General features: G+C 43.1%; 2 protein-coding genes across 5 annotated transcripts in view; one reads left to right on the top strand and one right to left on the bottom strand.

Annotated features, from left to right (window-relative positions):
- Positions 1-21882, top strand: mmadhcb (metabolism of cobalamin associated Db). 4 transcript variants are annotated; one of them, XM_080019269.1, is made up of 8 exons: positions 1-35; positions 722-768; positions 978-1122; positions 1860-2077; positions 5426-5534; positions 5922-6052; positions 6882-6968; positions 7428-8212. In XM_080019269.1, exons 2-8 carry the CDS (start codon positions 760-762, stop codon positions 7620-7622), a joined length of 894 nt encoding a protein of 297 aa, XP_079875395.1. In that variant the 5' UTR covers positions 1-35; positions 722-759; the 3' UTR covers positions 7623-8212. The 4 variants fall into 4 exon arrangements, with proteins under 4 accessions (XP_079875395.1, XP_079875396.1, XP_079875393.1 ...); XM_080019270.1 differs by lacking the exons at positions 1-35; positions 7428-8212 and adding exons at positions 44-231; positions 21651-21882; XM_080019267.1 differs by lacking the exon at positions 1-35 and adding an exon at positions 44-231.
- lypd6 (LY6/PLAUR domain containing 6) overlaps positions 21659-25695 on the bottom strand; it is a gene marked incomplete at its 3' end in the record, with an annotated part of 32710 nt that continues 28673 nt past the window's right edge. Inside the window, exons 3-5 of the mRNA XM_080019529.1 lie at positions 24834-24932; positions 24027-24157; positions 21659-21826 (exon numbers count right to left, since the gene is read on the bottom strand). Coding sequence (XP_079875655.1) covers positions 21659-21826; positions 24027-24157; positions 24834-24932 — 398 coding nt within the window. The remainder of the gene's footprint in view (positions 21827-24026; positions 24158-24833; positions 24933-25695) is intronic.

The following is a 25695-nucleotide window of genomic DNA, read 5'->3' as shown; positions in this document are numbered from 1 at the left end:
GTAAACACTAAATGCGCATGTGTGCGCGCTACAAGGTGATCGCAGTAGCTAGCTCCGTGCTAGCTCCGTGCTAGCTACTCCGGTCACAATTGTGTCGATATTTCCGTCCGTGGTCGCATTTCGCTGTAGCCGCGGTATTAATGTCGTGTCGATACAACTTACTCAGTCTACGTTCCGCGTCGTCACCCAATATACAAACGTTAACTAAGCGATTTGGGAACCGACGAGCTGGTAAGTGAGAGCGCTTGCTAAAGGCTTATCGGGCTGTTTTACAACAGCAGCGCCGTGATCGTGACATCACCTGGCGGGCATGTTTCACAACAACTGACAGAGATGGATTCTATGTCATATTTCAATTATCCGTTCTCTCAAAGAGTGACCCAAGTCAGTGAACTGGGATGACTATTACGTCATTGTGTACATGCGCTTCTCGTTATGACCAAATCAGTTCCTGCTTTACATCTCGATTTGCTCATACAGAGGTATGCTGGCTTAGTGTATATTGCCGAACGTTTTCTGCTTTGAACGCTTTCATTTCGTAAATATAAGAACAACGTCTTTATTATTACTTTACTTTATCGTGATTGGCTATTTGTTTGGTTTTTTTTGTTCTGTGTCCTGGTATGCGACGCCGCAATTTCCCCCCAGGGATGAATAAATGATTTCTATTCAAATCGAATCCATCAAAGATGATTCAATGTTGGGTCTGCTGCTGTTACAGAATCACAAGTGGATACCAAACGAGGCAAGCCCACCAGGATGGCCAGTGTGAGTACATTTCAACTGTTTAATTTTTCAAAATTGCTGTATTGGGCATTGTATCCATTTATGAAATGACTTGGAGCATTTGGGTCTATGTGCCCAAAAAGCTATGCACGAGCACAGTCTGAAATAACATTGTAAAATAATAAGCCATAAGCGGAATTGCCGGGTCTTAGGTTTTCCCACTGGATTGAGTTAGTCCCTGTGCTCCCCAGGTGCTAGGCAGCAAAGCCAGGCTGGTGACCTACCTGCCAGGGCTCCATGTTCTGGTACGTCGCATCACTGGAGCAAGGGCCTTCTCCGCCGCTGGGTCCTCCGGCTCTGATGAGCCCCATGTAGCCAGCACACCTCCCGATATGGGTAAAACTCACAGATGGTGTGTGTGTGTGTGTGTGTGTGTGTGTAATTCTGCCATGCTTGTTCAATGTATATTGTTCTCTTCGATTTGAATTAAGTTCTTTCAGGTGCTTAAACTGTTGAAATGCTGAGAAGGTTGTTGAAAAAAATCCATATTCCCCCTGTTTTTGTTGTTCAAATTGTAATGTAATTGCAGAATCGCTTTTACAACATAGATGATGCCAGGGAAAGGTATATTGAATCCAACATGGTTTCAAATAGACACCTATAATAATAGATGACAATGAGATTATTATTAATAATAATAGATAATATATCTAAGTAATAAAGATCACATTGAAAATGTGTTATTTGGTTTATGCGAGGTCCTTGAGAATAGAGAAAATGGTGCTTAAAGAACTTGAAAGTCCTTGAGTTTCATTTTGTAATGGCAGAATGAACCCTGTTGTGTATATTCCCTTTGTTCTTATTTAACCATTATTTTACGAGGTTGGGTAGTACAGTACAAAACAATATTTACTCTTGAAAAGTATAAAGTCGAAACAATTAAACATGGCTTTGAACTTTTTTTAAATACAAACTTGTGCAGTTTTGTAGCTCATTCCAAGCTGAAGGGCCAGAGAACTATAATTGTGGATCAATATGCTATTTCTCTGACTCTTTCTCATCCAGTCAGATGTGTGACTGCATGTACTAAACATGATACTTGACATACGCCATTTTTACATTTTATTTTTCAGGGCCCAGGACAGTGTGGCCTGATGAGTCCATGGGGCCATTCGGTCCCCAGGACCAGCGCTTTCAGCTCCCCGGCAACGTGGGCTTTGGCTGCCACTTGGAAGGCACGGTGGAGCAGAGGAAGACCTCCACCCATAGAGCTGTCCCCGACCTGCTATCGGCGCCCTCCAGCAGCGAGAGGCATGAGTTCATACTGGCCCAGTTTGTCGGAGAGTTTCAAGTGAGTGTAATGCCAGCAAAGACAATCAAAAATATCCTGAAAACAAAGAGTAAATGTCTAGTGGGCAGTGTTTTCAACCAGGTCCTTGAGGTGTTTGAATTTTGTCATTTAGAAATGTAGTGACTGGAATATCTTAAAGTTCTTGACAAAAAAACGCAACCATTAAAAAATGGGTTTCCCTGGTTATGCTATTGAAATTGTAACAAAATAAAAGTTTTCCTGGATCGTTTTTATGATTTTGATCCGTCATGGTTGGACATAGACACTTAATCTTAATCTCATTGTCATAAAAGTAGATGACAATAAGATTAATAATAGATATATGAATATGTAGATATTAGATATACTAATATAAATAATAGAAAATTTGACTATATAAGTCTCATTGTCTGATACAATGAGACTAATTCACTTATTGGGGAGATATATATATATATATATATATATATATATATATATATATATATATATATATATATAAATAAATATGTACACGTGCGCGCACACACACACACATTCACCGGCCACTTTATTAGGTACACCTTGCTAGTACCGGGTTGGACGCCCTTTTGCCTTCAGAACTGCCTTAATTCTTCATGGCATAGATACAACAAGGTGTTGGAAACATTCCTCAGAGGTTTTGGTCCATATTGACATGATAGCATCACGCAGTTGCTGCAGATTTGTCGGCTGCACATCAAAACAAAGGGATGGACGTGGTCAGCAACAATACTCAGGTATGCTGTGGCGTTTAAACCATGCTCAATTGGTACTAAGGGGCCCAAAGTTTGCCAAGAAAATGTCCCCCACACCAGTACACCACTACAGCCTGAACCGTTAATACAAGGCAGGATGGATGGATGCCAAATTCTGACCAGACCATCTGAATGTCGCAGATGGCAGGAGTGGCACCTGGTGTGGTCTTCTGCTGCTGTAGCCCATCTGCTTCAAGGTTTGATGTGTTGTGCGTTCAGAGATGGTATTCTGCATACCATGGTTGTAACGAGTGGTTATTTGAGTTGCCTTTCTTTCATCTCGAACCAGTCTGCCCATTCTCCTCTGACATCAACAAGGCATTTCCGTCCACACAACTGCCGGTCACTGTATATTTTCTCTTTTTCGGACTATTCTCAGTAAACCCTAGATATGGTTGTGTGTGAAAATCCCAGTAGGTCAGCAGTTTCTGAAATACTCAGACCAGCCCATCTGGCACCAACCATGGTCAAAGTCACTTAAATCCCCTTTCTTCCCCATTTTGAGGCTCGGTTTGAACTTCAGCAAGTCATCCTCACCACGTCTACATGCCTTAATGCAATGAGTTGCTGGCATGTGATTGGCTGATTAGCTATTTGTGCTAACAAGCGTGTGTGTGTGTGTGTGTGTGTGTGAAATCCAAGATGTTGCCTTGGTGTGTTGGTGGGCGTCGTTTTGACATTTTCAATACCTCACTGGAGACATGCCATGTACCAGCCTTCTTCATGTCCTCCACCATCACCCCAGTCCAAAAAAAGCCATGGACTAAATTATTACAGACCCGTCACCCTGACCTCTGTGGTGATGAAGTTTTTTGAGAGCCTTGTGCTGTCCCACCTCAAATCCATCACAGACCCTCTCCTGGACCCCCTGCAGTTCACCTACAGAGCCAACAGGTCTGTAGACGATGCAGTAAACTCGGCCCCCCACTTCATCCTCCAGCACCTGGACTCTTCAGGAACCTATGCCACGATCCTGTTTGTGGTTTTCAGCTCTGCTTTCAACACAATCATCCCGGCTCTTCTGCAAGACAAGCTCTCCCAGCTGAGCCTGCCTTACTCCACCTGCAGGTGGATCACAGACTTCGTGTCTGACAGGAAGCACGTGAAGCTGGGAAAACACTTCTCTGACTCCCGGACCATCAGCACCGGTTCCCCTCAAGGCTGCATTCTTTCTCCTCTGCTCTTCTCCCTGTCCACCAACAGCTGCACCTCCAGCCACCAGTCTGTCAAGCTCCTGAAATTTGCGGACGACACCACCCTCATTGGGCTCAACTCTGGTGGGGATGAGTCCGCCTACAGGTGGGAGCTTGACCATCTGGTGGCCTGGTGTAGCCAGAACAACCTGGAGCTCAATGCTGTGAAGACAGTGGAGATGGTTGTGGACTTCCAGTCGTCTCTGTGGAGTCCTCCCGCTTTCTGGGAACCATCATCTCCCATGACCTCAAGTGGGAGCTGAACATCATCAAGACAGCCCAGCAGAGGATGTACTTCCCGCGGCAGCTGAGGAAGTTCAACCTGCCCAGGACGATGATGGTGCGCTCCTAGACCTCCATCATTGAGTCCATTCTCACCTCCTCCATCACCATCTGGTACACTGCTGCAACCACCAAGGACAGACTGCAGCGTGTCATTCGCTCTGCTGAGAAGGTGAGAAGGCTGCAATCTGCCAACTCTCCAGGACCTGTACGCCTCCAGGACCCTGAGGTGTGCAGGTACAATTGTGGCTGACCCCTCCCACCTTGGACACAAACTGTTTGAAACGCTCCCCTCTGGCAGGAGGCTGCGGTCCAACAAGGCCTGGGACTCCCACTGAAACTGACCCTCTCCCCCTCCCCCATAGTCACTACACAGAGCCGTACGCCTTGAATTGAATTGATATGCTAATGCGTTACATTAACGCACTCGTCATTCTTCTGGACTGTTATCCGTGCATATTGCACATACTGGTATACCTCATATGCTGAACATTTGCACATTCCTGCACAAACTGTACAGCTCTTTATTAAAAAAGAAAAGAGCCTTATTTTACATATTCTTATAAATTTACAGATTGTTTTCCTATTATTCTATTTTACATTTGTTTCCTGTATGCACCGAAACACCAAGTCAAATTCCTTGTATGTGTAAACTTACTCGGCAATAAAGACTATTCTGATTCTGATATTGTTGAGATTATATTTTGATTAATAAGGAGACATTAAAAATTGATTATATATTTTTTTCGCATGAAGTCCTTGAAAATGAGTGCTTACAGTGCATAAAAGTCTGTGAGTTTAATTTTGTAATTCCAGAACCCTGATTATAGTAAACATTTTTTAATTAACATGCGGTTTGGCACTACTGTAATTCACTTTGCATGAAGTTTAAGGCATTGTAGGTAGAAGTTACCTTCCTGCAAAGTCTGATCGGAAAATAAAGGATAACTATGTTTTGATGCCCGATGAATAACAAGTAGTCAATAAAGGGATGTTTTTGGCTGATTAAGTGGATTTTTTAAATTGCTATTTATTCAGCCGGCTTGGCCAGAGGCTTGGTATTGACTGTGGGAAGACTGTCTCCATTTAGTTTTTCCTCTGTGCTTGTGTTTGATCAGGGGAACGAGAGCTCTGCCGTGCCGCAGTTGGTGAACAGTGCCGAGCAGTACTTCGATAACTCTGGCGTGGAGTGTGCCATACAGTCCTGCCCCGAGCTGCTGAGGAAAGGTACCGCCACCACCCTGTTCTGAGAAATACCAGTGTTGCAACTACAAAATGAGGAATAATACATGCTCAACTCTAGCCTTGTAGATTTTATCTGATGGACAACAGGAGATTGCAATTGATTTCCCTCCCTTATAATTTATTTTTTCACTGATATTTTAATAGATGGTACATTAATTACCTTTTTTAAGGTACAGTGACAAACATTGAATTCATATTTATTTACTGAAGTATCTTCCTGTCATCATATTTCCACCTGATGTCCACTAGAGGGAGCCCAAACACAACAAAGTGCCCCCTCTCTGATCAGCCCAAATGGCTTTAAAGGATACTTCTCAGCGGTCTTAAAAAACAGTTTGATATCTCTTCCCTGTGCTTATAAACCGACAGACTTCCAGTCGATGTTTCCTGAAGCGCCGCTAAGTGGTATGATGGTTGTCACGGTGACGCAAAAGACCCAAAATGACATGACGTCGTGGTGCGAGGAGATGGATGAAGAGCGGGAGCAGGCGCTAAACAAGGCAAGTTGGTTTTATAAAGGTTCCTATTTAGGATTGTTGATCAAGTCACCAGTCTTATATATTTGAAAAATGTTTTTTCCTGGTTCTGGTTTCATTGTTTTAATCTCTATATGCCTTTGCAAAGCCCTTGCCAACCTACTTGAAAGTTGAATTACAATTTATTATCTTAGTGTTTTATGTGTAAATGTTTGGTAAGAAAACAAAATGCTAAATCATTTTGTTCACAGGTTATTATACAACTAAATTAAAAACTTGAGAATAGATGATCACGGTGACACGACAATATCAAACCAGCGTCACGCCGATTGTACGTTAGTGGAGTCACAAATTAGAATTTTTGGACCTTGCAGCGCCACTATTTGTTCACATTTCTCCAACTTCACATCATTGAGAACATTGTCCCTTTTAAGCCTGAGTGACCTTTCTCAAATATAGTAAAATTCTGGAAAATGCAACACCAAGTGTTAAAATGTCATCTGCAACACTTTGTTTTTTTTGTTTGCCCTTTTATTTTCTGACCCACCCGCCTTTCTTTCAGTTGGTCAATTAAACGCTTGTACGCCTTGTTACACCGGGTGCCGCGGAGTTGGTGTGCGAGCGTCTTGTGCGTGCCTGGGTGCGATGCAGTCCGTTACTCACCCTCTGGTGAATAACGAACCCAGAATAACTGACTCCGCTCGTTTACATCAAACCGCGCCTCCGTTCTGGGGCACGGTCTTCACGGAGTAATCGCTTTATAATCTATTTTGCGCCGACACAAATTGAAAGGCGCCAACACAAAGTCGGCATGTGCGGCAGGTTAATTTGGCTCTTTCCTCTGTTGGTGTAGTTCATCGCCGGCGCCAAAGAGATCTGTTACGCCCTGAGGACCCAAGGCTTCTGGGCGGACTTCATCGACCCCTCGTCGGGCCTCGCGGTAAGACGCCAGTTCTTGACAGAGAGCCGACATAGTAGAATAAGTTATTTACTGAGTTGTCCTATGACATTCCATCAGACACAATGTCCATTCAACACAGTTGTTAAGCATGGAAGACGTCCTAGATTTCCCATAGCGCCAGGGGTCTTATTAAAGGTCTTTGATAAAGTCACCACAGTCTTATCTCTCCTCTCCTGTGAAGATCCTTATCTAATTTAATAGAGAATAGAGACCGCTGCCCTCTTTCTGCACTTGGAACCCCTTGCCCCCTCAACAAAATAAGACGGTTTTGGCCACATTAAGAACATTGCTTTTGGAAAAACAAGCTTGTTGTTCCTCAGCTTTTTATTATTATTATTTTTAATCCTTCTCTGGTGAGGTCACTGGATGACGTTGGAAGTCTTTCATGGATGTATATGCGGCACCCAAATCCCAATTAATTACCAACCCCACCTCCAGTTCTTCGGCTCGTACACCAACAACGCGCTGTTCGAGACGGACGAGCGGTACCGCCACCTGGGCTTCCAGATCGAGGACCTGGGCTGCTGCAAGGTGATCCGCCACGCGCTGTGGGGCTCGCACGTCTTCGTGGGATCGGTGTTCACCAACGCTCCGCCCAGCAGCCCCATCATGAAGCGGCTGCAGGGCGACTGAGACAGTTTTTTTTTTTTTAACTAGTTCCACGTGGACAACGTTATTTATTGTCTGTTCCAAAATGATTTAGGGACCTCGGTAAATATGACAAATAATCTCTTGAACTTGACCTTGAATATATATTGAAGTATGACCTACTATTAACACTTATGAAATTCAAAAACCCAATCTCAAAAATCCCAAATTCAAAATATGTGTTTGAACAATGACTGCCTGAATCCGCTTCCCTCGTTAAAATGCAGATTCAGCAGTTAAATATTGATTTGATATTTATTTACAGAACTGACCACAACTTGTGAAAGCTCTTCCGTGTGACTTGGTCTGCTATCAGTGTTGATTTGAAGACACGGCTCTACCTTCCTTTCTACGTTGCCTTCACACACCCAGCCAACAATAGGCAGCATCTAGTTTTAGTCATTTTACTGTGCAACTTGTCCGACGGTAATCACCAGTTGTGTCTTGGGGGCGGGACGGGTCGTGTATCAAACAAAAGGATGTACATAGTTTATTTTGAAAATATGACTATTCTTGCAACTACCTTTTTTCCCTCCCTGAGGGGAAACGCAATAAAGGCGTCATGGATCACCGTGTACTGGTGCAGTGTTGGTTTCTTCTGAGGAGAATGAGTATTCTTTAAGGCAGGGGGTCCCAGGGGGGTGGGGGGCTAAGAGAAAGACTGAGTCTCTACGTTTTGCACCGGGTTGTTTTTATTTAATTCAATTTAGAACGGAGTAAATTAAATAGATCTACAATATAAATACACTGTTTTTATTTGCTTTGTTTGGAGGAAAAGAATTGCACTGCGGAGCTGTCCACTGCAGTCGGAGCAGCGGAGCGGAGATGCCGCTGGTTTGGAACCTCTGCTTTAGGGTGTAATGTCGCCGAAAACTCTTTAATTTGTTTTTTCTCACCCGTCAAGTCAAGGTTCAAATGGAATACCAATCATTGCTGGAATAGGACGAAAAACGCAAATAAGTAATTACAATAGGTTTTGGGAAAGAAAAGTGTTGTTCAGGCTATTGTTGAGCACAAACACTGTTTTGTGTCAATGTCCCCTCTTATCTGCCATCCCCATCCTTCGACTCCGTCCAACATTGTTCCCTGGGGCGGTGGGGGCGGGGGTCTCGAGGGTTCTATTAGCATGCATTAGCAGCAGATGGAATCTAATGACTGTCTTCGTCAGACTGACGCCTTGGCTATTTGCTGCATAATGTCGTTAAGGCTGCTTTGTCAAACGATCCATAATTAATCGCGGCTACAGATTGTTGATGGCCCCTCGCCCCGAAACATGAAAAGATAATGTGGCTGCGTGTCCCATTCTATAGTACAGCCAGTCCACTTGATAAACCAGTGACATAGTGATGCCTATTATCACTGCTATACTAAGCTGGGTGAGAGATATAAATAGTTAAAGGTGTGTGTGTGTGTATATATAAAGATATATCTATAGATATTATGGATTGTCAAATCAATTACATTTATTAAAGACAAGCATTTCATATACTGTATGTACTTCATGTGTGTAGTCCTTGGGTTTGCACGTTCAAGACTCGAATTTCATAAGCTTGAACTGTCCTTGGAATCAGGTAAACGGAGCGGGGATGCCCTTGTCCGGATCCACTCAGCCCGAGCATAAAGACGGCACTTAACGCGGCATTGCGGCTGAAGTGTCTTCCCGGAAAGAATTTTAAAGCACCGCGTCTCTATATATATTCGGTCGTTAACCAGGAACAGGATGTACGCCGTCCTTTAAAACAAACACACAAATAATTCGACCATCGGCGCTCCAAGGACCTTGAGGGCCTTGCTATAACAAGTGGTGCTCTAGAAGGAAGAAACATCCTGCTTCACAGCGGGTTCCCAACTCTGTTGGCCCACGGCTCCTGACCCCCTAATTAGTGTAGGGCTGAAGGACAATGAGGTCCAGGAAGAACTGGGTCCAGCGGTTGTGACGGGTCTTCAACCAGTTGATTAGGGCTGGTTGAGTCATTCACAGTTGATTTTTAATTCTGAGCAAAGTTTGAAGATATGGTAAAATGAATCAACAAGCGTCCCCCTTTGGGCCCCGTATGAGTCCTGGTGGCAACAAGTGGAGCCCAAAAGCTAAAATGTGAAGAATGCCATGGAGCTCGGCGTAGCACAGGAAGGGGGTCAGGGAACAGTCACGGCGTCTGCCGGACTCCCCCCGACGGCTGGGGAAATTCCTCCCGGTGGTGTGGGGCACGCGATCTGGTGGCATGTGTGGGGACCCGGGATGGAGGGTTGTGGCCATACCATTTTGACCCCACAGATTGGGGGTGCACGGGAGGACGCGCGGGGGGGTGGGGGTCGTATGAAATGGGGTGCGTGCGTGTGACAGTGGCCTCCAGACAACAGCCTGCCGTCGCACGGTCTGTCTGGAACTGGGAGAGGCTGGCGTGTTGGAGGGATCATGGCCGACCCCCCTCCCACCAACGGGTATCCAAGGTCACGCGATGGCCACCGCTGATTGACGCGGCCACAGATTGGCTCTAATTGGCCTCGTCCCGGATTTTTCCGTTGTTGCCCCTGTTGCGTTCATACAGTACAGTCACTGGAAAACATCTGTGTAGTCTCTCGAGAACGATCGGTTCTTTTATATTTGGAGTTGTTCATTTGGAAGTTAATGTATGAATACAACCTTCACCGTCTCTGCTGTCTAAGTGACACCGATGTGGGAAATTTAAAATGCAGCACATCTTATGAAATTCCATGAAATGTGAAAGTTTTAGTTTTGAGGGTCGGCCTTTGAACCCAAAATAAATGTCTTCATTCCAAATTTAAATGTTATGCTCAAACATATTTAAGATAATCATGATATTAATATTGGATGGTTGTTTTATCACAAATATATATTTTAAATTCATTTTATTTTATTCTTGTTCGAGTATTTAAATGTCTATCTACAATGGCACCTGCCCCAGGAGAAATTCCTTGTGATGAATAAAGATTCCCAAATGGGATGGATGGATTTATTTGTATTGATTGGTACGTCATAATATGTCAATATACCAATGATGCGTTAGGATAGGGAACGCTAAGTTTGACGGTTGCTATGGGTTACTATGGACTCTGGGCTCCATTTTTGGAGGATCACTTCCATTCAGTTGCGTAGAGAAATAGCTGAAATACATCAAAATGGAGAAAGGACGGGAGAAAAAAGAAGGGTGGACGTTTCAGTTATTCAGCTAACGAGACTTCCAGACCGTGTTTTGATTCTGAAATGCGGAGCGACGTTCAGCCAGAGATCCCGCACTGACGGCGCCTTGCTCCGGCGACGGGACGTCAGCGTCGCATTCCCTGTTGGAGCCACCAATACACCCAGAACAAGGAAAAAGGGATAAATAGTCAACTGTCCTCAAATATAGATGTTCTGAATGTGCTTGAATATAGAAAACGAAAAGAAAGGAATTGGTTTAAGAAAATATGCAGCGCTCGCTGAACTCAACAGATGGCCAATGATAAAACATTAAAACGGCTCACACTTTTATTATTATTATTATTATTATTATTAATAATATTATTATTATTATTATTATTATTTATTATTATTATTATTATTATTATTATTATTATTTATTATTATTATTATTATTAGTAGTAGTAGTAGTATTAGTATTATTAGTATTGTTACTGTGGATGTTATGTCGCTCAACGGCAGCTTTGACAGAGTGTGCCATGTGAGGTAAACAGCAATGAGCTGACGCCCCATGTCTCTGTAGTGTCTGCATAATGAATGTTGTGGCATGATCGAATTTAATTATATTTATTGATTTGACATCCCCCAGAAATAATTCTTAAGCATTTTTCTTTATTTATTAATTTTCCTCTTTTTTTTTTTTAAATATGATTTACAGTAAAGTTTTATATATTTTTGTTGTCCATTCAATATGAGTGATATAGGGTAGACCTCTTTACCATAGTATCACAAGTTTTAAATAAAGTTTTGTATCCTTGTGGAGAATAAGGTTTTGTGTATTTTATTTTATTTGTTGAAAGTTAAATATCTCAATCTGCGATTTCAACAAAACTGCAATATGTTTCAAAAAATTTGCAACCACATTTTTTTCTTGGAATATTTATTTTCTATTTATTTTCACAGCTATCGTCTACCTGCAGGCTCTGTCACTATAGCCCCCAACACGTGTGTTTGTTTTTTATGTGACGTCATAGTATATTTGCATGTTAAAGACCCCCGCCCCCCTATCCCCTAAATCTTTTGAAAATAAAATGGAAAGTTTGAACAATTGAGATTTTGAGATTGATGACTTGAGATTTTTGGTGAGTTCACATTTTCTGAACGCTATTACAGGGTTTCCCAAACAGGGATCCTTGAGCATCTAGGGATTCTTGGAGGAATTGTCCCTAAGCAAAATGTGATATTTGTTTTGTCTGTTTATTATATACAGTATTTCCTACTATTTATACATTTAGAAAATAAATACAATCACTCATAAATAAAGTGAATTATATTTATCTTTTTGATATATGTTATATTTGTGTAGCCTAATTTTGGATTTAGATTGAATATTCCTGTCGCGTTAGGGTTAGGTGGACTCACATTGAAACGCCAATATTTTCTAACATCACGTACGACTGCACTCACTGTACATAACGTATGAGTCAATGAGGCAAACAAAAAAATGGGTGATGCATGTTTCATAATGCCATGTTCAAGGTATGTTGACATAAAAATCCAAGTACATTTAAAGTGTCCTTCCGGAGCAGTACTGCTGTACCACGTTGTAGTAGGACATGGTGATCTCTGCTCAAGAACCTGGTTCATCTGAATAATTTCTATAAAGTTTAAAAAAAAGTTTCGTTTATTCCTGGTTTTCACAGATATTGTCGGCCTTTGAGAGGGGTCGCCCTTCTGGAACGTCAATCCAGCGCCAGGTCTTCCTTCCTTTGCCTGTGCATTCCTTTTTGAAGCTCTTTAGCAGAATAATGACGAGTCTTTTGATGTTTTCCTTACGCCTCACTACTATTGTCCCCCCTGTGTTGACCTAACCCCCTCTATCGCCAGCAAATCACCGCGTGGAAGGTACAGTCGGAGGGCGGGTGGACATTATCGCCGGTGTTTTGGTCGACGCTTCCTGTCAAGGAGATGAATTGGAGGAGGGGAGCGGCCGATGAGGGTGGGATTGTTATCATTTCCTCCGCTCTAACTCAGGGAGTCACTATCTTGGAAACATGGGAAAGGAGAGAGAGGAAGGGGGAACTGGGTCTGGTTCTGCTGATATGACCTGAACTGGCAACCCCTGGTAACACACACACACGCATGCATGCACGCACGCACGCGCACACACACACACACACACACACACACTGTTGTACATTCAGTGAGGGGTAGTAGTGTAGTACTAGTTCTGCAAAAGGGGTCATCAATTTTTGATCAGGGTCGATATCTGGGTCAGAGTTGTTAATTTGCATTAAAGGATGAATAATTAACGCATTTGACTCCTGAGGATATTCCTGTCAAGGATCCCCCCCAAAAAATGTATTTATCACAGGAAAATGAGCTGAATAGCGAAATGCATGCATTCAAAAGTCATTGATACCTTCACGGATTTCCCATTTTCTAAGAGACAAAAATATAGAAAATATACCCCCATGGACATAGTCGAAACCTAAAACAATTTTTGTCAATTTTGTTTTGTCAAGCATTTAGAGCCTACTACTGCGGGACGACTGCAACGAGGGTCCATTGTTGCAAACATTGTAAATACTGTTTATTCAACTCATACCTTGTGTTTTATGTAAATATGTTTTACATTTTTATTGCCTTTATTTTTTTTTACTTCTATAATTTTTTTTACAGTACATTCTGTACATACTGAGAGTAACTAAACACCAGAGTCAAATTCCTCATGTATGTGAAAAGGTGTAAATAGTTATTAGGACAAACCTGAATGATTTTTTTTTTTCCCATAAATGTAGACAACACCGCAACCACCCGTCATTTTTAGGTTGTCCACAACCTAAAAATGAAACACCGTGCGCCGCAATGTGAAGGTGCGTTTAAACAAGCATGAATCATTTGTAAAGGCACTGCGATAAAATGACAGGGCCCGTCAACAAAACTGAATTGAAGAAATTCCACAAAATGACTAACTTTTAATAGTGGACTGTGGTTTGTGCAAATGGATGGGGGGTTTTGTACCGAATACTGTTCAGCTATTTCTGCTGCATGCACTTCCACACTTCAGGACTTCCACACCAGTTGTTTGAAATATTGAAAATATTAAAATGTAAGAATGGAATAGGCCCACACAGAAAAATAATAAACACCCTATGGCTCGTATTAAAACGACCTTGAACTCATTTCCGTCAATGCAAAAGCAAAATAAACATCTGTATAATATGTCTGTTCCATTGAAGCCAGTACATTAAACAAACAGCAGCTTTGGAGTTTGTTTTTTTCATCCAAGTCCACGTTACTCCCCCTTTAAACTTCAGACACAATGTGGCCGCTGTAATCCCGGGGGTCGACTGCGCCGGGCGCCCCGTTCATTCATCATCCCTGCGTCTGGTAATCCTATTAGCCCTTCACACCAGGAATTTCATTCAATTAAGACCCAGATTAGCCCCGGGATTTGTAATGAGCCACACAACCTGCGCCGCGGCCAGAAGGGGCTAAAGGCGACCGGCGGACCGGTCCAGGGGAAGCAAGTCACTGAAGAGACCAGACTGTTCATAACGTCAGGGTATAGCTGGATGGGCAGCGGTAAATTCACAATAAATATTTAGTACATATTGGCTACAGTGCCGTGAAAAAGTATTTTCCCCCTTCCTGATTACCTCTGTCATTGCATACTGTATATGCCACACTGAACGGTTTCAGATCATTGAACAAATTGTAATATTAGACTAAGGGAACCTGAATAAACACAATTCTTTATTATTCTAATGAAAAAACTTATGAAGCCCATATTGCCAATGTGAAAAAGTAATTCCCTCCTTAAACTTAATAACTGGTTGCACCATCTTAAGCGGCAATAACTGCAACCAAACCAAGCCCAATTTCCCAATTGCAGAACCGCTTTAATTCAGACAAATCAGTAGGTTTTCCATCATGAACCGCTAGTTTCAGGTCCTGCCACAGCATCTCTTTTGGGTTCCAGTCAGGACTTGAATCCAATAGAGGAAGGGGACGAGGGTAAATAGCCTATAGGAATGGGGCAAATACTTTTTCACGGCACTTTACAATGGAAAAACTACTGATCAGTCTGCAAACCATCGATGTCCACATATACGTTTATTTAAAATGTATTTGGGAGCACGTTTGCCGTCGTGATGTGTGATGCTCGGTGCTTAAAGTGGAAAAAATATGTGTTGGTGGGAGGGTGGGATTAAGTTGCCATTTAAGTTGGAATTTCAGAGCTGAATCCGAGTTCACCAGGATAACGGCACTGACGTCGTGGCAACGTGGCAACCCCGAGCTGGAACTCCCAGCTTGTGTGTTGAAATCATTTTAACCAAAAAAACGGTGCGCTCAGACCCAATAAAATAAGATATATTTTATAAGATGTCCACTTGATTCATCCTGTGTCCACTTTGAGAACTTGGTGATGCTTTCGGCCTATTTCTCGAGCCAGAATTGACCCCAATGTTACATTCTGAATGAAAATTTGGAGCAATTTGGTCACCACCTTTAAATGACCAGAGGAGCCCAACACTTTCTTCCACTTTTGTTTGCCAATTTAACACTCACCGCCTTCTGCAGTGACAAAGGATGTGCTGCTGTAAGCATTAGTCATCCACTGTGAAGCACCAAGAGAACGTAGTTTATCTGTCACTATTGCTCTAATATTGGCTCCCTAAAGAGGTTTCACTTCCTGAATCAGTTCACAACACAGAGACGGCTTCCATAAATATTTCTAGAACGCCACAGCTCATTTCCTTACTATCGCTGGGAAACCTTCACACTTAGATCACCGCCATTCGCCGTGTTTCCTCTGTAGTGCCCAGGCCGAGCCTACCCCCAGCCTCCTTGAGCCCCGTTCCCACAATGCCAGCTTCATTTATAGATGGACTTGACCCCCTCTGTGAAAGGGCCACATGGTCTCACGGCATCCGTCTCCAACATCAGCGTTAATTGTCCTCTACTGTCCCTCGCCATGTCGCTGATGGATGGGCCATTTTTAGATTTGAGGTCACTTAGCCAGCCGTGTTAGGTACCGCCAGGCTTGTAGCTTTTCCTCGAAGGTGAAAAGCGTGAACTTCTGGCCCGTATTCCAAAGCTATTCTTGGCAAAATCGGTTGTGAGGGCTCGGTACCAAAATGCATTGTTCTACCGCTGTGTAGCCCGTGCATTGAAGACTCTCTCAAGACATTATCCTCTTGTGACCCTGATTGGCCCTTGAGGACCCTTGACCTTTGATGGAGGTGCATGCAGATCTTGTCTACAGAGGGTCAAAGAGCGGCTCCCCTTAAACAAGGTTGGGACCAGTAGCTACTGAAGCATGTAAGCATGTAAACAATTCCTGCTCAGGGCGGTATTAGGGGGGGAACGACTGAGCTCTTCTCTGAGGGGCTTGCTGTTGCATGTATCCTAAACTTGTTAGGATGCGGGTTTAAGTTTTATACCAACAACACCAATTTTAGAAACGAGTGAAGGGGTTGTGAGTTAACAACGCTGAAAGGACCTTTTGGCCATTTTCAGTGAACTAGTGTAGTGCCCGTTCAAAACATGCCTCTTCGTGAAAGTCGCGGTGGAAAACACCGGGGAAATACACTCTTATCACTGGAAAAAAAAAACCCACCCAAGTTGCACTTTTGGATAAACTCGCTGTTCGCTATTTATTGAAAGTTTATTAATATTACGTGTGTCGAGATTGCACCACATTCGACACTGCACGTTTTTTAGGTCCCCAGCAATATTGTTGTCGAGATAATCGAAGGACATACTGTACATACATACATACATACATACATACATACATACATACATACATACAGAGATTCCTTCCATTATAGTTAGATGAGCATATGAAATGCAGCCTGAATTCAATAGGTGCATTCAGGCCCAAACACACACCAACACACACACCCGTACGCATATGCATGTTAGATTTGTTCATATCAGCTCACACACTCACCGGTCCATGTAATCTCACCTGGCCGGAGCCCCTGATCCTTCACTAATCCCTTTCCTCTGACATTCCTCAGAGATAGCGGAGGTGGGGTTGGGGGAAGTCAGCTGACTCAACCAGTCAACAGGGTGCCCGCGCTGTCTGTGTGTGTGTGTGTGTGTCTGTGTGGGTGGGTGGGTGGGTGGGTGTGTGTGTGTGTGTGTGTGTGTTACACCAATACCCAGCTTCCCCTCTACCTTCCCTGCACCCCACCTCAACCCGCCCCTCCCGCCACACTTTCCTGTCAGCTTCCCCCATGAATCACCGCTGAACCATAAACCTCTGTCATGGTTGGTGCTCTCCGCTTTATCCTTGCGGCGGGCTCTCCAGGTGCCATGGCTTAATTGTATCACTGTTTCAAATGGCCAAAGGAAATTGTGTTGTATTGAAATTCTTCTGGTTAAGCCATGAGAGAGAGAGAGAGAGAGAAGGGGTGGCAGCGGTGTGTGTGTGGGAAGGGGGCGGGGATCTCCGTTGCTTCCATTGCCACGCTCGCTGTCTGCGGCCAGTGTAATTAAAATCGCAGCATGGCCGCACCGAACAGGATATACCACCGTGCACCCCTACAATAGAAGTCATTATTTTGAACCCTGGATTACAGTAAAAAAAGACCTGTATCGTGCTATGGCCCTTGATAGGACGCTCGTCCGTAGAAAATAATACCTCTGTGAAAGTCACAGAGGTATTATTTCACTGGAATGGGTTGTGGTCGGGGTGTAATTCCATTTAAAAGAAAAATGAAGAATGGAAATGAGCTCTTGTGGTGCAAGATCCAAATTGCAAGGCTACACTAATTCATCTAATTCATCAGTTCCAGACAGAATACCAGCTCCCACCCAACAAGTGTCCCTCTGAGAGTGAGGACTGTTGATGAAGGGTTTCACTCTTTTTTTTGTGATTCGGTTCTTGACAAGTCACTCAGTCAAACAAGTCGTTCCATTTTCCGACTCTTTGTCCATTTGGGGGGGAAGGTCTGAAGAACTTCCCGAACAGAGAGCCAGAGTCTTAAGAGTCAAAAATGTATGATGTATTTTGGTGGAATGCAAAGAGTAAACCACATTCAATATGCCTTTTTTTAGACTTGGACTTTAATTTAGTCCTCAGTAATCGTTTTCGATTTGTGAGTCGAAGATTCACTCTTTTGACGTGATGTTTTCAGTCTCGCTATGAGTAGGCTATAATTATTATAAGCACGGTTGCCCATGTTTCTGATGTTTTCAGTGGTTAACAGGATGGTGGCGTAGTGGAGTGGGGTTATTTCTGCGTAAAAAGTGTGCCGGGGAAGAAAACATGTTGGGAAGCACTGTTCTAGAGCGCGGTTATTGTCATATTGTACACGAGCACCTTTACCCCCTCCCCTCCCCCATTCAATTTGAAAAGTCTAAAGCAGGAGTAAAAAGTCATCGACAAAAGTCCACAAAAGTCCCATTGCAGGCGGCATGTGGCTCTGGGCCGCTCACGGAGCAGCAAGAGGACAACTTTGGACAAACACCATCAAAGTCCTAGGGTTTTTGAGGGACGCTAATCCCCTCCCTTGGAAAACGGATTAGAAATGACACTTCGGGGGTCGAAAGCCTGAGAAAGCCGCAGGCGCTTGGGCTCTCCTGGAAAGACGAGAAGGTAAACAGAGAAGGTGAGGGGGCTGCTTCTTTCTTCTCTCCTCTACACATCGGGGTTATTTCCAGATTAAGCCCCAACGCCACAGCCGACACCGGTGCCTATCGTGAAATCGAAACGCGGGGCCAAACTTGGGTTTTGGCCATGGTGTCCATATGCGACACAGAATGAACAAAGGGGGTCGGTGTTAACCCCTGACCCCTGGACACACATCGGCTGGAGTCGGGTTTCCACATCGCACCCACCGGCGGTCTTTCCATATGGCAACGTCAGGCAATTTCCTGGAGCCTTGCGCGCAGATTTGTGTGGATTTCTTTTTTTTTTTAACCTGAAGTCCTCAGCATCCGAAGATTATTTCTTTAAGCCAGTGAGTCTCACTGAGTGTGGTCATCTTCAATCATCTGATTCAACCTCCGTTCTGAAGAATCAAGAGTTGAACCTGTGACGGCAGCGCCTGAACCATCACGCCTCCAAGGCCTCCTTCAAACTCAGCCCTGGTCTCCGGGCACTTTTAAACAAACCTTTGAGGTGCTGCCTTTCAAAAAGCTCTCTCGGCGTCGAACCCGCTAGACCACCGACAGCGACTTATCTCTTTCCGCCAGAGTCTTACCGAGTGGTGTTGTTCCCTCTGGTCGTCTGATTTACTGAATAATGGCAGCTTGGATGGAAAAAAATCTTGAACCTTGATCTTGATCACTTGAACCTGTGACGGCTGCAATGGAAGGCGGGGTCCTAACCCATCCCCACCACAGAGGTCTGCCGGGTTCCAGCTTCTCTGAAACGATTCCTTTTCTTGTCCCATCGTCTTCTTCTCACTGATTTAGCGGCTCTCTCATTTAAATTCACGCATTTTCAATGGTGAAACAATCTACCAACCACCACTATATTTAGCATTGATATCAAGTGATGACACATTATTGTCATCTCTATATGTTTTAAAAAGATGATATACTGTATATATATATATATATATATATAAATGGGTCATTTATTCAAATATATATCTGAATAAAAGCTAAATAGGTGATTGGTGAAGTATTTTCATTTTATTTTGTAGTTTATTCTTGTATGACATGACATATTGGAATCTATTGCAAAATATACAGTATGGGCTATACTTCCATATATTGATTCATTAGGTTATGTAAACAGAATATATATATATATATATATATATATATATATATATATATATATATATATATATATATATACACATACATATACACACACACATTTTCTCCTTTTTTTGTTTTTTACATCTAATACCCAAAGGTCAGCTGGTTCAAAATGGCAGATTTATTGCCACTGCTGGGTACCTGGAAATTCCACAGACCCTGGAAAAAAAAAAGAAACCCCCCCCCAACTGGTAAACAAACAGATAATGATGATAATAATGACATAAATAACTCAGCTACACCTACTTGTTATATTTCCCTCTCCATTTTAAGTAATAAAATAACATAAACACAAACGTGTAGGCCTTTTTTTTTTTTAATAGGCGGGTTCAACGTATTTTCACATCTATTTTCACAAATATATACATAGAAGTGGCAGATATCGACCAAAAGAAAAAAAATCTACACGTACACAACTTGGCACAAAAAAAAACAAAAAACTGGCATGCAACTGTCTGGAAAAAAAGTGTTTTTCAGTTTAAAAAAATTCCATGCGACATAAAAAGTTTCAGGCCACGTGTGGGAAAAAAGGATGTTTTCGCTCTCGGGCGGGTTTATAGTAGAAAAAGTCTGAAAAAGTTGATTTATTTTTTGATTTTAGATGTATTTATTTCCTGAATTAAAAAAAGCCCTTGAACAATAAGAAAAGAGAGAGAAAGAGACATCTTTGTACACTGTCTGAAAAATATTTATAAAAAAGTATCCAGAAAAAAGCGATATGGCACAGACACGAGAGAGAGGGGGGAAAACTGTGAGAAAGAGAGCGAGAGAGGGACTAAAGGTGTGTTGTGAAGCACTGAGAACAATAACACTGAGTTTTGCCGACACGGCGCTTTTTGCTGCCAAAAAGAATGACTGACGGACGAGGGAAAAAAAAAAAAGAAAATAAAAAACGTCGAAAGACAAATACGACCCAGAAGCCCCAGCACCGGAGCAGGAAAACGCTGGGTTTTTCATATGAATTACAAATCCATAAATCATCGCAAAAAACAACACTAAGGACCCCCCCCCCAGATTTAGGGTGGGGTGGTACTCATGGTATGGAAACTCATAAGTATATTTTTCTTCCGTGGAATTTTATTTCTTTTTTAACAAAAAAAGCTCAGTGGTTTTAACACCTTTTCCACGCAAGACAGACCTCCACTTCCACTCAAAAGTGGAAAAGTACAGATTCGACGTCTCTACGACTAGATTGATCTTCGCTGCTAGGGGTTAATCGCTAAATAACAAGATAAATCAGAATAAATTATACGTAACTGTCGATCATCGCAGTGTATATATTACATTTTTATTAATTTTTTAATGAAATTTAAAAATTGCAAAGTCAGTGATAAGCAATTTCATTGTTCATTGTTAGTTTAATTTGTTTAATTTAGTTATCTATCTGGGAAAAATGGGTACGACCTTGCTACTTGAAATCCCTTCCGCAACTTTTTACCTTTCTTTTCAAACATACAGGTACATGCTGTAAACGAAAATGAACGTTTCACACGTTCTCACACATGCACGCACGCACACGTGCACACACACACACGCACGCACGCACGCACGCACGCACGCACGCACGCACGCACGCACACACACACACACACACACACACACACACTTCTATCAAAAAAAATGGCTGATATAAAAATAAATACTATGCATATTTACAGTACACGTGTTGAAACAAGCACAGGGATATGGAAATATCGTAACAACTCAAGTCGTTTAACCTCAACTCGGAAACATTTAAAACCGAAAACCGGCACAGGTCCCTACGCTGGCCTGTAGGGGGCGACGCTCGTCACTTCTTTTCTTTTCGAAAACTGACAAATTTCTCTTTAAACCCCACAGGGAGAGAAGTAAAACTACACAGTCGTGTTTTACAATGTTTTTCTTTTTTATCCTTCAAGATCGAGATCAGCGGCCATCCTTCCAGTGGGGTTTTTATTTTGTGTGCTAAGTGCTCCTTCCCTCCATTAGCCTCCTTTAAAAAAAGGGATCGTCCTATTTCCCCCAAATCCCTTTTTTTTTTTTTTTTTGTGGAAACTCAGACTTCTGCTTCCCCCCCTTTCTTTCCTCTCCTTTGTTCTTAGGCGTAGCCCGGGATGAGGATGGTGAGGATGAGGAGGCTGAGGGTCGTCATCACGGCGGGGTTCTCGGAGGTGCCCACGGAGCCACTGAGGGGCGAGGTGGTGGCGAACACCGCCTCCGTCTCGTTCCAGGGCAGCGGCAGGTTGCAGATGTTGCCCTCGCAGCACGCCGTGCAGACCTGGACGGAGGGGGGGAACGAGAAAGGGGGAAAAATGAAGGAAAAAAATAAATAAACCAACAGTGTACGATACACATGGTGGATGTCTGTGTGTGTGTGTCTGGATGATTCTAGGAAGTGGATGAGAAAGGAACAGTAATTAGGAAGAACGACAATGCAGGTAAGAATAGTTAGTCACGCAGGATTATTTGATTTTATTTTGTGCGTTTTTGGTGCCATGGGGTGACCTGAGTAAAATCCAATCCAATGAAATAAGGAAATAATTCGCTGAGAAAAGCTTATTCTCACCCTGTTTTTAATTTCTTTCATTCTTTTAATTATTTTAGTATTCTACTCTGTAAATGCATTGGGCTTTGCTTGTGTATATATATATATATATGTAATTATACTATTACTACTACTATTAAATATAACAATAATAAAAGTAAATATACAGTAGCTGCCAGCCAGGTTAGTCGTAGCAATTGCACCAATGTGAAAACAAGCCAAAAAATGGAAATAAACGATAACTAACGTACTAATACACAACACTCCCGCTGTTTGGGCTGGACCCCAATAAAAAATAAACCAAAAGAAAAAAAAAAAAAAAAGCTAATAATCCGTGTAGTTATTTATTTTTGGAAGGTGTAGTAATGTGCAGATAGATCATAGGTAAAATATAATGAAATAAAATAAGAATCTCCACTGGAAATGGACTGTGCCATATGGTATGTGAGATCCTGCCCAACGATAAGTAAACATGTCGTGGGAAAATCTTTGTGTAACAATGTGTGGAAAAACACGCAGACGCCAAGTCCAACATGTAGAAGGACGCCAAGTTCCGAGGCCGCGAACAAAGGCGTTTCTTTGCGTTTCTTCGCTGTTTTCGTGAGACAATTTTGTGTCTTCGGGGCCCTCTGAATAGCTGCCTCTCAGGCCGCCCCCTTTTTCTGTGTTCCACATTCCCAATTTCCTCCCCAAAGTGAAGACACACGCATCTCTCAGAGGGGATTAGAGAGAGAGAGAGAGAGAGAGAGACCCCAGCATTCATCTTATCTGCAGCGAGCACTTTGGATGATCTCAGGATTACCTTAACAGCCCGTTTAAGTGGTGCTGACTGAGACCCCGGTGGATTTTCCACCTTAAAACATGTTTTCTAGCTCTCCGCTGCTAAGCCGTAGCCGTGCTTGGCTTTGATTTTGTACGAGCATGCTGGTAAGGTTCCCCGCCACCTGTAAATGTATTTATTTTATTTAAGGGACCAATTGTCGGTGGATTTCTGGCGGAACAACTCATCTTGATGTTGTCCTACGCGACCAGGAGGCTTCATTTTTTTGTGAAATTTAAAGAATATACTAATACTAACAGGTACTAATACTTAGAAATCCTCTTTTCGATTACACCAAGCTCCCCCCCTTTGTTGTCTTTAGAAACCTCCCATTTAGGTAGTTGCAGTTAGACACCTGCCTTCCTTTTGGCCCCAGTTTTGCGTCGTCTTTTTTGGAGAAACTACGCAATTTTCTGTTCCAACTTTCTCCAAGCGGAATCAAACTGGACGGAAATTCCCAAGCATCAGTTGAACTCCAAGTGAATTTAGGCCACGGCTGTAATTCGGCACGGTCACCTCAAGGCTTTCCCTGGAGTGTTGTTTGTCTTTCAAAAAAAAAAATATATGATCTAAAAGCCGAGAGGCGAGAAACAGCTCGACCTACGTCCAGAGGCCTGACGGGCGACCTAACACAAACATCTTTTGTTCTTTTATTTGCCAGATGCTACTTAGAAGTCTAGTAAATGTCGTAAATTATCTCAAGACGAGGACGCCACTGAGCCATATCGCATGGAATACCCATCACTAAGAAAACCACATTATTTATGGGCCAGTAAAACAACACAGCCATTGCAAGGCAAAATAAGGGTCTTGACAAATTTGAAAAAGACGTTTTTTACAACCCAGGAAGGAGCAAGATCTTCCAGGGTCAAAAATGTGCCCAATAACCCCCCCCCCCTGTGCCAATGAGCACAAACCAAACGTGGAACTGTAATATTTCAAGTCAGCTGGCTAAGCACATGGGTGGAGCATAAACATGTCAGAACGCTTATTTGGACGACTTGGTCTTGAATGACCACTGGAATAAGTCATGTTTAAACCTCCAACCTCTGGGCCAGTGCTGGTCTTTTCAGCGACGGTGCCCACCCCCCCCCCTCAGACATCCGCCCTCACCTTGTTTCCTTCATGATCCGTCCCCGTGCAGCCAGTGTACAGACAGTCCTCCAGGGCGACGCAACGCTTTGTGACCGTGACGCTGGCCCCCTCCATGTCCATCTTGTGTTGGGTGTAGCAGAATCGGGCCTCTGCGGGGAAAAGGGGTGGATATCCAGACGTTCAAATATTCACAAACAACTACAGCGGCTGTCACGATCGGCTGATGATAGAATGTCGTTCCCTCGCGAACGCTAGTAAAAGCTTAACTTCAACTCCGGAGGACCTGCGGGGAACTGAGCTGTTACCCTTTCTAAAATCCAAAGCACATTGCTGGTTCCTGACCTTGAGTGTCAGTTTTGTCATGCCGCGAAACCCGCTGAAACCCGGGGGAAATGCAAAGCGCACCGCCTTACACAGCGTATACCGCGGGGTTTTCCGTCAGAGCTGTCGATCTTGATCTATGGGAGTGTTTCTTCCCAAACTAAGAATGTTTTCGCTTTTTACAAGCCGGGCCAAGAAATACTTGAAAAAACTATAAATCGACCCCGTTAGTGGTCAAGGAGAGCTCGCTTCTTTATCAGATAGAACTATTTATGGGTTAAACATGTCCGCGGCGGGTGAAATATGTACAATAATCCGCAGGTAAACGGGGCCTCTGAAGAACAAACAGTGAGTTCATTTACAAGAGTCAGATTCTGAAAACCTTGAAATTACATTTTAGGAGGTGAGGAAGTGGAAAAATAGGGAATACAATAAATGAAGGCTTATGGCTTAATTTCAAATGATATACTGTAGAGTCTGGGACGGATTTCTCTTAAGCTTTACCTCGTGGGCAGTACAGGTCCGGCGCCCAGCGGTTGCACTGGTAGTTGTCTGACGCGTCTTCGCAGGTGAAACACTTAAATCCCCCTGGAAATGGAGTGGCTAGCGGAAAAAAAATAAAAATATATAAATACCACAAACCAAATTAATATTGTGCACGGAATGTTGGCGAAAACAATTTACAATCTGCATGAAATTAAATCTGGATTATCGATCGATTCAAACCTCTTTCACAAAGTGATTGCAAAGTAGCAGGCCTCACAAAGTGAATGGTATATACAGCTTATTGACTTATTTTAGGTGTAGTACAACTAATATACCAAAGCCTGTGGAGAAAGTGGGGGCCGAAAAAGGTAAAGGTGGTCTGGTGACTACTTGGTAAATTGCTGGTTCCGATCTCAGGAGTATGAGTAATGTTCTTCCTCTCTCGGAAAAGCTCCCATAGTCTACATCAGTCTCCTTAAAATGAGATTGAACTTCAAAATGAAAAAATGAAAAAATTGGTCCTCGGGTCCACCCCGAGGACCAAAGGCATTGTCCTGGCATTCTCTTTGCAGGCAGTTAGAACTGGAGAAGGTGTCGACTGCTTTACTGTTTTGTTCGCCCTTATACACTTCTAAATAAGGTTTCTTGTGAGTAAAGCTTTATGCCTGTAACGGCTGACCATGCGAGTAGCAGGCGGCTTTGAAGTCAATGTCTGCAAATGGGAAAGGCCATCTTTGTACAGTTGTCGTACATACATTCCCATTATTATGGACGGCCACGCTTTGTCATTTATAACCTCTTGCTAATTCAGCTGCCAACTGCGGTTGCACCCCGGCCTTCTCCCTTGCGTGGGGTCCCCGGAGACGACGGAAAATGTCCC

The sequence above is a fragment of the Zeus faber genome (assembly GCF_960531495.2).
Source record: "Zeus faber genome assembly, chromosome: 18".
Classification (NCBI taxonomy): Eukaryota; Metazoa; Chordata; class Actinopteri; order Zeiformes; family Zeidae; genus Zeus; species Zeus faber.
The sequence above is the reverse complement of the archived record's forward strand: the minus strand, read 5'-3'. Positions and strand labels throughout refer to the sequence as shown.

Bases quoted from the DNA above. Each gene is read 5' to 3' on its own strand.
- mmadhcb (XM_080019267.1), top strand. From the start codon at position 141: ATGTCGTGTCGATACAACTTACTCAGTCTACGTTCCGCGTCGTCACCC. The intron at 2,078-5,425 runs GTGAGTGTAATG...GTGTTTGATCAG, and splicing joins AGTTTGTCGGAGAGTTTCAA to GGGAACGAGAGCTCTGCCGT. The intron at 6,969-7,427 runs GTAAGACGCCAG...CCCCACCTCCAG, and splicing joins ACCCCTCGTCGGGCCTCGCG to TTCTTCGGCTCGTACACCAA.